The sequence below is a fragment of the Sinocyclocheilus rhinocerous genome, unplaced genomic scaffold (genome assembly GCF_001515625.1).
Source record: "Sinocyclocheilus rhinocerous isolate Xijiao unplaced genomic scaffold, SAMN03320098_v1.1 scaffold881, whole genome shotgun sequence".
Classification (NCBI taxonomy): Eukaryota; Metazoa; Chordata; class Actinopteri; order Cypriniformes; family Cyprinidae; genus Sinocyclocheilus; species Sinocyclocheilus rhinocerous.
In genome coordinates this window covers 273,929-286,961 of record NW_015624586.1, presented here as the reverse complement: position 1 = coordinate 286,961, position 13,033 = coordinate 273,929, and the positions used below count along the sequence as shown (strand labels likewise).

At 38.8% G+C, this 13,033-nt stretch overlaps 1 protein-coding gene across 1 annotated transcript in view; it reads right to left on the bottom strand.

The window, feature by feature from the left end:
• The window catches only part of LOC107744939 (type I inositol 1,4,5-trisphosphate 5-phosphatase-like), a 179,246-nt gene that overhangs the window by 17,858 nt on the left and 148,355 nt on the right, over positions 1-13,033 (bottom strand). Inside the window, exons 10-12 of the mRNA XM_016558771.1 lie at positions 10,623-10,718; positions 9,601-9,675; positions 394-467 (exon numbers count right to left, since the gene is read on the bottom strand). Coding sequence (XP_016414257.1) covers positions 394-467; positions 9,601-9,675; positions 10,623-10,718 — 245 coding nt within the window. The remainder of the gene's footprint in view (positions 1-393; positions 468-9,600; positions 9,676-10,622; positions 10,719-13,033) is intronic.

The following is a 13,033-nucleotide window of genomic DNA, read 5'->3' as shown; positions in this document are numbered from 1 at the left end:
TTTTACTGTTCTTCAATGTTTAATTTATGTTTGAATAAATCCATCAAGTTTTTATGACATCCACCATTTAAAATGTTTATATTTCAAAAAAACAAATTGAAGTAGAAATATTATTATGTAACTGTAACTTTATTATTGTAAAAACTTCATTCATTTTAACCTTCAATATTATAGTAATGTAGTAGCCTACCAACTGACTCTCATGTATATTTTACAGCATTAGTTGAGAGATTTTTTTTTTCCTTGAGAAAATTTGGCATGTACTGTACCTGATATATATCCAAAATAATCGATATTGAATCGAATCGAATTGGTAATCGAATCGAAAACTTGTGAATGAGAATTGAATCGAATCGTGAAATTTGTGTCAAAACCCAACCCTAGTGTTCGTACCTTGGAGGAAACGAGATGTCCAGCTCATGCAGACGCTCCTTAAACACAGACAGCTCTCTGTCGAACTCTAAGAGCTGGAGACAAACACACAGAAACAGAGAGCGAGTCAATGCAGGTGTAATACATAAACAATGAGCTCATTAACATAAGACCGCCCACATTTACATATCAACACAGTATCAGCAACTTCCTGCCCTGAAGAACACACACACAAACACTCACACAAACACTCACACAAACAAAAACACACACACATTTGCATTGTCATTTGCATACAGAAATGTTAAATGAAGCCAGAAAGCAGCAGCATCTGATCTCAGTAAGAAAACTCTGTTATGATGTGAAGCTGAAGCAGATGAAGCTGTTTGCCTGTGTGTGTGTGTGTGTGTGTGTGTTTCACGCACACGTATGTCAGTTTCTGTGTCATGCGGCGTGTGTGTTCATCAATCATTTCCCAGCTGTCCTCTCTGTCTGAGACTCTGCGACTCCACAGTCATTAATCAAACGCTGCAGAATAATTAGCCTGTGTGTGTACACATTAATTATGAGAAGATAATCAACAGGTGTACATGACACCTTCATCACTGCGTGTGTGTGTGTGCGTGTGTTTGTGACAGACAGCTACCAGCACTGACTAATTAATAATCACACATAAACACAGATACAAACACTCAGAGTTTATTAGTGCTCCATTTTTAATTAATTAGGACTGATATTCAGTGTGTGTTGTGTATGAAACTGCCACCAGAACAAATTTAATGTGTCAAAACCTCCTCAAAGATACCGTATAACATGATTCATAAATACAGTGACTGGTTTTCTTTTGAGTTAGTCAGTAGTTATTATGACTCGCTTTAACAGTCTTTGACATGTGCTTATTTAGATAAACCTGTGTGTGTGTCTGTGCGTGTGAGTGTGAGAGAGAGAGAGTGTGTTTGTGTCTGTGTGTGTGAGTGAGTGAGAGAGAGAGAGAGTGTGTGTGTGTGTTTATTTGAGCAGCAGTGAGGTGTTCAGCAGTGTCTGTGGTTCAGGAGGGTATATGAACAACATTCATCACTTATAAACACACACACACACACACATCCAGTGTCACATACAACACACACACACACTTCCAGTGTCGCAAATAACACGCACGCACACACACACAGATATTTCACAGCAACACTGACACACATGCATTTACAACAGCCACTGGATGTTGCAGGGTATATTTAACATGCATTCATGAAAACTTGAAGTGGTCAAATTGCACACCAATAATAATAATAATAATAATAATAATAATAACAATAATATTGGGGATTGGTTCTGTTTTAAACCATGAAGGCGAGCCAATGGATATCACACAAGCAAAGTGCAAACATTGCTCAAGAGTTATGCCGGTGAACGTCTTAATCTTAGTCAATTCACTGCAGAAAGTGAAAGTAAAAACGGAATGACGGAGTAATGACGGGGTTTTCTGCATCTGATGCCGCTTATTCTCTCAGAGACGACGAGACCAATCTACTTCAACATATGCTGATAACGTTTCGGTTACGTATGTAACCCTCGTTCCCTGATGGAGGGAACGGTGACGTCACGTAGGAGACTGACGAATTGGGATCCCTACCAAAGTGCCATGGATGCTGCCCCTTCCAGTGTCCTGTGCGAGCCGCCTGCACCCCTTTTTGGTGTAGGCCGGGGCTAGCAGCAAGAAGACCAGTCACTGTTGTCGTAGCACTACCCGGGGAAACACGGGCTCTGAGGCTATACTGTGGACTTTACACATATGGGATCCACTTAGGTCTCTACATATGGAACCAATCCCTCTACCGGTTCTCAAGGATTTATCGAGTGAGGGCCTGGCGCCGGACGTTCCGGTCTACGTAACATTTCAAGGCTCGGACAGGACAAAGCAAAGCTAGGGCTGGGTCTGCCTCCTCCAGGGGCAGCGCTTGCAGATTCACTACCTGATCCCTGAAGGGGGTAGTAAGAACCTTGGGCACATAGCCGGGCCAGGGCCTCAGGATTACCTGGGAGTCAGCCGGCCCAAACTCTAGGCATGAATCGTCGACCGAAAATGCGTGCAGGTCCCCTACCCCCTTGATGGAGGCCAGTGCAAACAGGAACAGAGTTTTCATTGAAAGAAACTTTTTGCTCAACTGACTGCAAAGGCTCCCTGATGACCAGGTCATGCTTCCCTACCGACTTGCCTTCCACGGGGTCATGGTTAGCAGCAATTGCAGCGACATAGACTTTAAGGGTGGAGGGAGACAGCCTTCACTCCAACCCTTGCTGCAAAAAGGAAAGCACGACCCTGATCGGGCATTTCCGGGGGTCTTCTCAGTGTCGACCGAATCCAACTCCATACCGAGAAAAGAGATCCTCTGCGTCGGGGAGAGTTTGCTCTTTTCCCAGTTGACCCGAAGACCCAACTGGCTGAGGTGCTGGAGCACCAGGTCCCTGTGCTCGCACAACTGACCCCGAGACTGTGCTAGTATAAGCCAATCGTCGAGATAGTTGAGGATGCGAACACCCTGCTCTCTGATGGGAACAAGAGCCCCCTCCACAACTTTCGTGAAGACACAGGGAGACAGGGACAGCCAGAAGGGCAGGACCTTGTACTGATATGCACGTCCTTCGAACGCGAACCGCAGAAATGGTCTGTGGTGCGGAAGGATCGACACATGAAAGTATGCATCCTTCAGATCAATCGCTGCAAACCAATCTTGGGGACGGATGCACCCGAAGATGCATTTCTGCGTCAACATCTTGAACGGTAATCGGTGAAGGGCCCGGTTCAAAACGCATATCCAAGATTGGTCGTAACCCACCACCTTTCTTGGGTACAATGAAGTAGGGGCTGTACGACGGGTTGAGGCAGCAGCTGGACGGGGGGGGCGGATGTGACAAATCGCCTCAGTCTGCTTCTGTGCAGCCGAGAACTGCTGGGCAAAGCTCTCGACCGCATCGCCGAAGAGGCCGGTCTGGGACATAGGGGCATTGAGGAACCGTACTTTGTTGGCGTCCCTCATGTCGGCCAGACACATCCAGAGATGGCGCTCCTGGATTATTATTAATCTAATAGGATTATTTCAATGAATCGAATCATTCGGTTTGTAATGCGTACCAAACCGAAAGCCTCGTACCGAAAGGTTCAATACGAATACGCGTATCGCTACACCCCTAATATATATATATACATATATAATGTATTGTATGTAAACGTACTACTGTATGTAAGAAAAAAAAAAGAAACAAACAAACATTTTCCTGCTAAATTGTCTTTACTGTAATGAGTTTACACATTTTTATTAGCTTTCTAATAAACGTGCCATTATATAATGCAAATATTTTTGGCTCTGTGATGACTTGCTTTTGCTCCTCTATTGTAAGTTACTTTGCAACTGTTAAATGCATGAATGGGAATGGAAAAATATTTTATGTAAGGGATAATGCACGACGTGGAGGCCAAGAACCACCCGATGTGAAGCAGGTAGCCATGCATTATCCCTCTTATACCTTGGTCATTTGCCAGCATTTACAAGTTAAAGCTGTTAATGATGTTTCGCAGAGCAATATTTGACCGGAATTATTTTCGTCAGTTATGGCTCGTTAGCTCTAGCATTCTGCCTGCTTCAAACCAGACACAGAGATTAAATAGTGCTGTAAGATCACATTTATTTGAATGAATTATAGCATTTATTTGAATTCATTATGGATCGAGAGAGAAAAAAAGAGAGATGCCAGTTGTGTGTTCATTAGATGTATTTACACAGACTGTTTGATGAAGCTGAGGTGCCATAAATGCATTTACACTACAAAATTTCAAATGCATAAATAATTTTATAAGATTAATGCTTTAAATATTTTTGAACATACAAATTAAAAATGTTCGGAAAAATGCAGTACTTTTAAATATGAAACCAAACCACCAGTATATGACGGTTTTAATAAGCGAGTCATTAGTCATTCATTCAAACGGCTGATTCATTCAGTCTTTATAAAAGGGTTACTGAACCATTGACTCACTTTATTAATTAAAAAATATGGATTCATTCAGTATAAAAAAACCACTGTGTGTTGCTGGGAGACACAACAGTTCTGCTGTCGCTTTGATTGAAACTTCGTCAGCAAACTTGAGCAAAAACAGTCAATATTGTATTACAAATTGTGAACTTTGTGTCTGCTTCACTCACAATGAAGAACTTCCACGCCGACAACATGTTCACATGCGGATGTGAGCGTAAGTGTGCCGTCAAAACGGACCAGCTGTGAGATGAGGTGTATTTGATTTGAAGCAGCGCCGCACAGACTGATCATTTTATGACATCACAGTACCGCGAGAGTGATTCGAAAGCTTGTGATGTCATACAGCGATCGGTCTGCGTTCTGCTGCTTCAAATCGAACCAAGAAAGGGACTTTGGTCGAACACACTTATGTTGTCACTCTAGTTTATGAGCTTGCAATTTCTCTCTCTCTTTTCATCCCCGACCCCCCCAAAACAAACTCTTCGGATTTAGACGATTCACATAAATGACATATTTTGATTAAAAATGGTGAATTTTGCTGAAAAGAGACTAGTTTTCAGGTATGTATAATGTAGAGATCTAGTATCTAGGCTATTTTATTAATAAAAGTTGCGGGGCAGCGTTGACAAGTGTGTGTGTGTGTGTGTGTGCATTTAGCGGTTTTACTGCATACCTACCAGCCAATCAGAATCGAGTATTCAGACTAGGGGTGCACGATATTGGATTTTTGCCATTATCCGATATGCCGATAATTTTCAACTAATTTTGGCTGATAGCCGATATATAATTATTTTTAATTTTGGTTAGTTTTTAACAAGAACATATTTGTTAGAATTAAATAAACAATAATAAAGTTCTTTTATAATGACAGTACATTGAAGATTTATTAAAAGTAGGCCAACAGCGCCCCCTACGGAATTAAAACTCCTTACTCAGCGGGCGTTAGGACCCGGGGGAGGCTGCCACTGCACGTGCTATTACGGTTTACTCTATCTCACACCGAACGCATTCTGTACGTGCATTCTCAGTTTAAATGCAGCGATCCAAAACAGTGAATCCAATCATTATTCAGGCAAAACTTTGCTTCATGAATGAGCCACAATGCTGACGTGATCTAATCGCTAGCACACCCTGAGCACATGTGAGTTAATGTATTCCTCTTATCGGCAAGACATATCGGCAATATTTTTTATATCGGGCCAATGCCGATATTTACATTTAAAGCCATTATTGGCCGATTCTGATATTGGTCCGATAATATCGTGCATCCCTAATTCAGACAGACCATGGTATATATATATATATATATAGTGCTGGGTAGTAATTGATTACATGGTCACAAGTAATTAGGGATGGGCGATATCTTATTGTTTGCAATATACCGGTAAAAATTCTCTCCACGATAAGAATTAGTCTTCCCGCGATAATAACGATAAAGTCTAGTTGCTGACATATTTCTGTGTGCGACAGTGCGGAGCAACATCGCGGAAGGTGGAAGTGAAATTGAGGAGGAGTTTATCACTAAATGAGGAGCTCCTTCTACAATCTGGATTGGTTAGGGCTGTACAGTGCACAAAAAATTGGTCTGAATAAATGTACTACAGTGGCATGTGTGCAATACAGTAGCATGTGTATGAGCCTGTTTACAAACCTGTTGTCCAACAAAGATATCATTTATTGACATGCTTTTTCTCCAAAATAACATAGTTGAGTGTTTGAAATAACTTCTTTTTGTGACCAGACGTGGCTTCATATTACAGAATGATAGTATTATATACAGTGATAAAGGCTATCGATTAGCATTGCATTATAAATATACTTTCCTTATAAAAAATACCCAAGATTGCTTGAAGAACACAGATGAACCATATATATTTGTGCAATCACATGTTTATTGTCTTTAAGTTTCCTCAGTTAAAATTTCTTTATCTGCGTTTTATTCAGCGATACTGGATGCCTTTGTCCATATTAGGGATTTCCTGGAGCGTCGTCAGTGCTATTACTTCTGCGATGCATATGTGGAGTTTCTGCGCAAGGGCGCCCTCTGGCTTCCAGTATGAATTAAACAGTCATTACATTATGTGTACTACTCAGTAATGCTCACAACACCCGATTTTGGGTAAAAATAGGAAAGATAATACTTTTCTCTAAAGAAACAGGATTCCCTGAATTATCGGCATTGATATCGTTACCGCAATAAATACCAGAAATATCGTGATATATTTTAAAGCCCATATCGCCCATCCCTACAAGTAATCCAAAAGTAATCCAGAAGTAGTCAGAATACGTTACCTAAAATGAGTAATCTGAATTACATTACTGAATTTTCATCATGTAATTTGTAATCAGTAACAGATAACAATTACATTACATTAGTAAGTAATCTACCCATCTCTCTCTCTCTCTATATATATATATATATATGCTGAAATTTTAATTCTACAGCTGTTCACAGTGAAAAGGGAAAGTCAAAGTACAGCTATGACACACGTGTGTGTGTGTTTATGTGCATGTGTGTGTGTGAATGTTGAGCAATTCATTTAGCAGCTAGAGACCCGCGGGCTGAAATTTCACACTACATTTCTTGCAGGTCAATTAATCCGAGTGATTTGCTGCTCTGGTGGGCCAGCAGTAAAACCCGTCTCGTCCCGCTCACGATCCGTCAGCGCCGGTGACCTTGAGCATGTGTGTTTGTGAAGCAGACGAAAATAAATAAAACAAACAAACTCCTCCAAAACACCACCTCAGCCCAATAAACACAGACAGTCCTAAATCACAGAGCCACGTGTGGTTTGGGCCGATCGGCGTCTCCTGCCGTAATTGTGCATTGATTTATGTACGGTCAAATAACAGCTCTGACAACAGCTGATGCCATTAAAGGCCATCGATAAGAGCCGGGGTGAGAGGTGCTTTAATTCGAGTTTTACACCACACACTTTACTTTCATCGCAGCAGCCATATTTTCACACTATTTATGACAAATGCATTATTTTGAGTGCAGCATTCATCTCTCACTAACACATCATCAATGCTCAAAAACTAAAGCCAATCAAATATTACAGCCTCGACACGAGCAGCTTCACTCAGAAATATTGCAATAAACTGGTTTTTCATTCACTGCAATTTTGGTGCTCAAATGTCTGAAACTGAAGAATAGAGGAACAGAGTGTGCATCTGTAATTTGTCTTTATATCTTTCTTTACAATTTTTTGTCTTGCATTTTAGGTCTTTTATATTTAAGAGTTGTCTGTAGTCGATTGACTATAATGAAAAAAGATTGAATAAACATCATTAGTTGGTGTTCAGAAATGCTCTGACCAGCGATGCACTGAAATATAAAACCCAGATGAAATAAGAGCTAAATATTTTATGCTATGGTCAATAATCAATATTATACTGTTTTTAAAAGGAAAGAAAAAACGGCATTAAAACATTACTCTAATCTGATCAATTTGACTGAATATTAATGGTCTTCAATTTAAAGACAATTGATATTCAGTAAAATGTATTGATTAAGCGGTCCTTGAAACAGCATAATTATACAATAATTAAACTTAATGTCACTACACTGTGCAGAAACAATTTTTACTCATGTATTGCTAGTAAATTTCGCAAATTAATTACAAAGAAAAGGCAAAAAAAACGTGTGAAATTTTGAATTAGAAACAGTGAAATGGCATTTTCTTGTAAAACTCACTCCAATATTCTTTCTTTTATTTACAACATTCACAAATATTTTTCAGTCAATATAATCTTCATTAAAGCTGCTTTATAGTTCAATCATAACTGAAATGACTGATACTTGAAATTGAAGAACTTTGCGTCTTTGATGCTGGTTTTCCTGTTTCTGCTGTGAATGAATCTGTATTATGTGAAGCACTATATCAGTAAACCTGACTTAACAAGTGAAATCAGACCTCAAACTATAATAATGTACAGAAAACGCAGATCTGTTTCCAATATCAGACTGATAAAAGCACGATGTGAGCAGATTCTCATGCGCGCGGCGTTTCCTTGAGTCTGCTTTGATTAGCGACGCCTCGGCGGGAACGACAGCTGAAATATGGCACATGTCGGATGAGAGCCTCGCGTTATTTATTTATTTATTCGGACTCTTAAAAACTGCGGTTTGAGCGATGTAGCGCGTGTACGCGGCCCGCATGACGAGCGCAGACGGAGAAGTTCATCACTCGCTCCAGATTCCACTCGGATCCACCTGATAAAGTTTCAATAAAGAGACACTGAAGCAAAATCAATGAGAGTTAGCATTATGGAGGTGTCTCTCACACACACACACACACACACGGGCCCAGTGGAAAATGTAATCTTCCCAAATCCTCATCAGAGCGCTCCATCCTCCCCGCCTGACAGCCGCTCGGATAATTAATTATACAGTTTCGATGGCTATATTGACTAAACAAACCTATTAATCATGGCAAAAGTCAATAGGCATGGACGTATTCAATCATGTCCTGACCAATGATTACTCCTTTCAAAATACAATAATTATTTTCAAGAGCTGCCTCGAATTAAATTTCTGTCAAGCCGGTACAACTCTAGTCGTTGATGAAGGATGCTGGGAGTCGAGGCGCAGGACACACACACACACACACACACACACACACACACACCAATCCACTAACGATTTCAGCTCCTTCATGCTCCTGTTAATGATTCTCTTGGTAATTTTGAGAAAGAATAGACAGACAAACGTTGGAAAACAATCCTCACTCCTCTCATACTGTCAGATTATGAGCTCATTTCACATTTAAAAAACAAACATTAACTGAAATAACTAAAAAAAATTAAAAAAAAGTTTTTATTTATTTATTTATTTTTATTTAATTAACGTTTTTGTTTACATCTTTACTTATTTAATATTTATTTTATTTTATTTATTTATTTTCAAATAACTGTACTAAATTGAAATGCTGCATGGAAATGGAATGTGATCAATTATTTGTATTTTGTGAATGCGTCTCTTTATAAGCACAAGATCACACGGCTGAGGTCTGACCTCTCCATCATAACATCTGTATCCACAGTGACATCCAGTGTGCCGCTAATCGTCTTAATTCATAAAGTTCATCGAAGTTCATCGAAGTTCATCTCCATCAAAGCGTCTCATTCAGGAAGACAGAAGTCAAACATTCACACGGTTATGAGGCATTTAAACAGGATTGAGTCTCTTACCAGCGTTCCATTGTTTTCCCGGAAAACGTCCTGGTTAATGTAGTTAAACAACTTCTTTTCCAGCTGGAGGACAACCTATGAGAGGACAGAGAACAAACACAGATCTTCATTAGCTTCAGCGAACACACTTTAACAGCAGAAACCAATGAGAGCTAATATTATAAATAAAGTGTATGACATTGGCTCTGGTTCAAAATTTGGGGTCAATAAGATTACTTTTTTAAAGAAGTGACTCCTTTTATTCTTCAAGGATGTGTTAAGAGCTGCGCATCACAGAAATACATTACAGTTTAACAGATATTCACATAGAAAACAGCTGTTTTACATTAGAATAATATTTCACAATTTTTACTGTATTTTTGATCAAATAAATGCAGCCTCTGTGAGCAAGAGAGAATATTTTTTCATAAAAAAAATCCTACTGACCCTAAACTTTTGAATGGTAGTGTATAATAAAAACCTTTATGTTTAACAGATCTACACCAAATTATGGAGGAGCCTGTAGTAGATTAAAAATCTTCAACTGACGCGTGAGGAAAAAGTAAGTGAACCCTTGTAAAACACACCAACCTTCGCACACAGACAGATCACAAAATGATCAAGAATGACCAAGTCATCAGCAAAAAGTATATCAAGTTTTTCAACAGTAAGATTTCTTAAAGAATTATCTTCTGCTCAGCAAGCCTGCATTTATTTGATCCAAAACACAGCAAAAGCAGTAAAATTGTGAAATATTTTTACTGTTTAAAATAACTGTTTTCTATGTGAATATCTGTTAAACTGTAATTTATTTCTGTGATCAAAGCTGTATTTTCAGCATCATTACTTGGTGAGCAGAAGATAATTCTTTAAAAAACATTAAAAATATCACTATTCAGAAATGTTTGACTGGTAATATATATATATATGTGTGTGTGTGTGTGTGTGTATCTAGATAGATAGATAGAGATATACATTTATATATAGGCCCATTGGTTGAACATATATGTTTGATGACTAAATGAAGCAGTGAAAGGCTTCACCTTGCGGTCATTGTCTGACTCTCTGAAGATGAGTTTGTCGACTTCATTGGTGTCGGCGGATCTCACCGTCTGCACGCTAGCCGTCGAGCACAGACTCTGAGGAGAAGAAGAAGAAGAGACGACATCGATTTAATATCAGCATCACAACATCAACACAGGAGCATCTCTCTTTACTCCTCTGCATGCATTGAGCTTAAAGACCGTGTGCTCCGTTAAACTCCCTTTTGTCGACTCTTTTAACAATCGGTTAAACATTCGGCCATCTGTGTTTGAGGACCGCTGAATGAGGTAATCCGGTTCCCAGCGGCCCGAGGAGCCATTGAAATTCAAAGCACAGATTAGCTAATCAGGTCAAGCCAATAAAACCGGCAGGAAAACCCTTTGGAGGGAAATGTCAGAAAGCCGAGGATCAGAACAAACAGCTTCGGCTTAAGCCGCTCTCTAAAGAGCCAACAAATCGCTCCATCTTTCAGTCGTTTGCAGCGGCGGGAGCCACTAATGCGCTTTGCTCTCATTAAGCTGATTTTGTAATGAATAGCTCTGGAAAAACTCCTCAAAAGAGCCGGAGACGGTGAGAGCGGCCGTCAGGAGTCACACAATTTACTCGCTTCAGATTTTTCTCAAGAAGAAAGAAAAACTCAAACGCTGCTGCTGCTCAGATCGAACGTCGGCCAAGCAGAAACTCAACAGACTGACGCGGGAAAAGCATCTTACTGTAGAGTTCAGAAAACATTCATATTCGGACGGATTTGAGAAACCATGAGGCTTCAGATGATATAAAATCAGCTGCTCATTTTGTGATACTGACCCTCTGGATGCACATCATTTTTATTTATGACTACTTAACAAATAAATAAACTCACACACACATGAAATACTGAATATTCTACGAGCAACAAGAGAAATTAATGAGTCAATGATCAATTATACAGTTTAAAGTCATTAGACTCAAATACTAAAGCACTGACCAATCAGGAATTACACAGGAAATAAATTCATTTATGAAGAGAGTTATGTTTGCATTTTAATTTCAACTGTCAATAATTTAAAAAAGTAGTCAATTTTAAATATTTTATTTTATATGAATTTATTAATTTATGATTATTGCTTAAATAAAATAAATAAATAAATAATTATTATTTGAATTTCAAATGTCAATTTTAAAGAAAAACTGTTATTTTATTATTTATATAATTATATATTTTTCATTACTTTATATTTCAAATAGCTATGATATATAGATGAGATTATGTAAAATATAAAAAATTCACTATATTTATACAAAAATTATATTAATGTTTGAATACACTAGAAAAAAAAAATATATAAATTAATATATATATAAATTAATATAATTAATAATATATATATTTAATTGTATAAAAATACAAAAATAAAAATATATATAAATACAAAAATACTACACACACACAAAATATATACAAACATTTGTATTCAGATCTCCGTCTACTCTTACATAATGTACTGTGGTGATACTACGGTACAGTGCTGGTAAAGTACTTCTATACCATGGTACTGATTGATTACCTTAATCAGGTATTTACAACCTCAAACTGTCCACAAAACACGGAAGTACCGCGGTAATTCAGCTATTGTTTTGTACATGTATTAAAGCAGGTGAAGATGAACTCAACATGTTAAAGCTTCACATCAGAAGCCAAAAACTCTACAAATCAACACTTGTGTTTCCAATCGCATCAATACTGTAATCAATCAAACACAGAGTGTGTGTATGGGTCAGAGACGGATTGATTGATCATGAGTGATCAGATTCACCACAGCGCTGATCAATCACAGTCATTCCTCCTGATCTCATCATGTGTTCTGCTGCAGCTTATTTAAACCACAGACTGTATAAAAACATGGACGTAGTGTCCGAGACCAAAATAATTTTTTGAACCAGGCTGTAAACATGTTTTTTTCTGCTGTAAAGTTGGGCATTTTAACATGGGGAGTCTATGGGATTGACTCCCTTTTGCAGCCAGCCTCTAGCGGCCAGTTGATGAATTACAGTTTAAGTCACTTCCGTGTTGGCTTCACCAGAGAGAGCGGGAGGTTCCCGCTTGATTAAAACACATTATTAATTAAAGCCCGTGATCCTGATTACGCACCAGGTGCATCAACACAAACTCACGCTGACCTGTGATTGGACGCCGCGGGTCATGTGACTTCAGCCGTGTGCATAAACTCAATCTGAGCGCGCTCTCACCGACCTCGTCTCAAATCACATTAACATTAATTTCGTACTCCACACCAAGAACGATAACTATAAAGATAACGATATTAGAGTCCACACTAGCGAACGATATCGTCTGTTTATTCTAAGTGCACGCTCGTCTACCGCTTTAAATTCTTGAGTTCGTTACAGCAGGATGGATTCTGATTGGCTA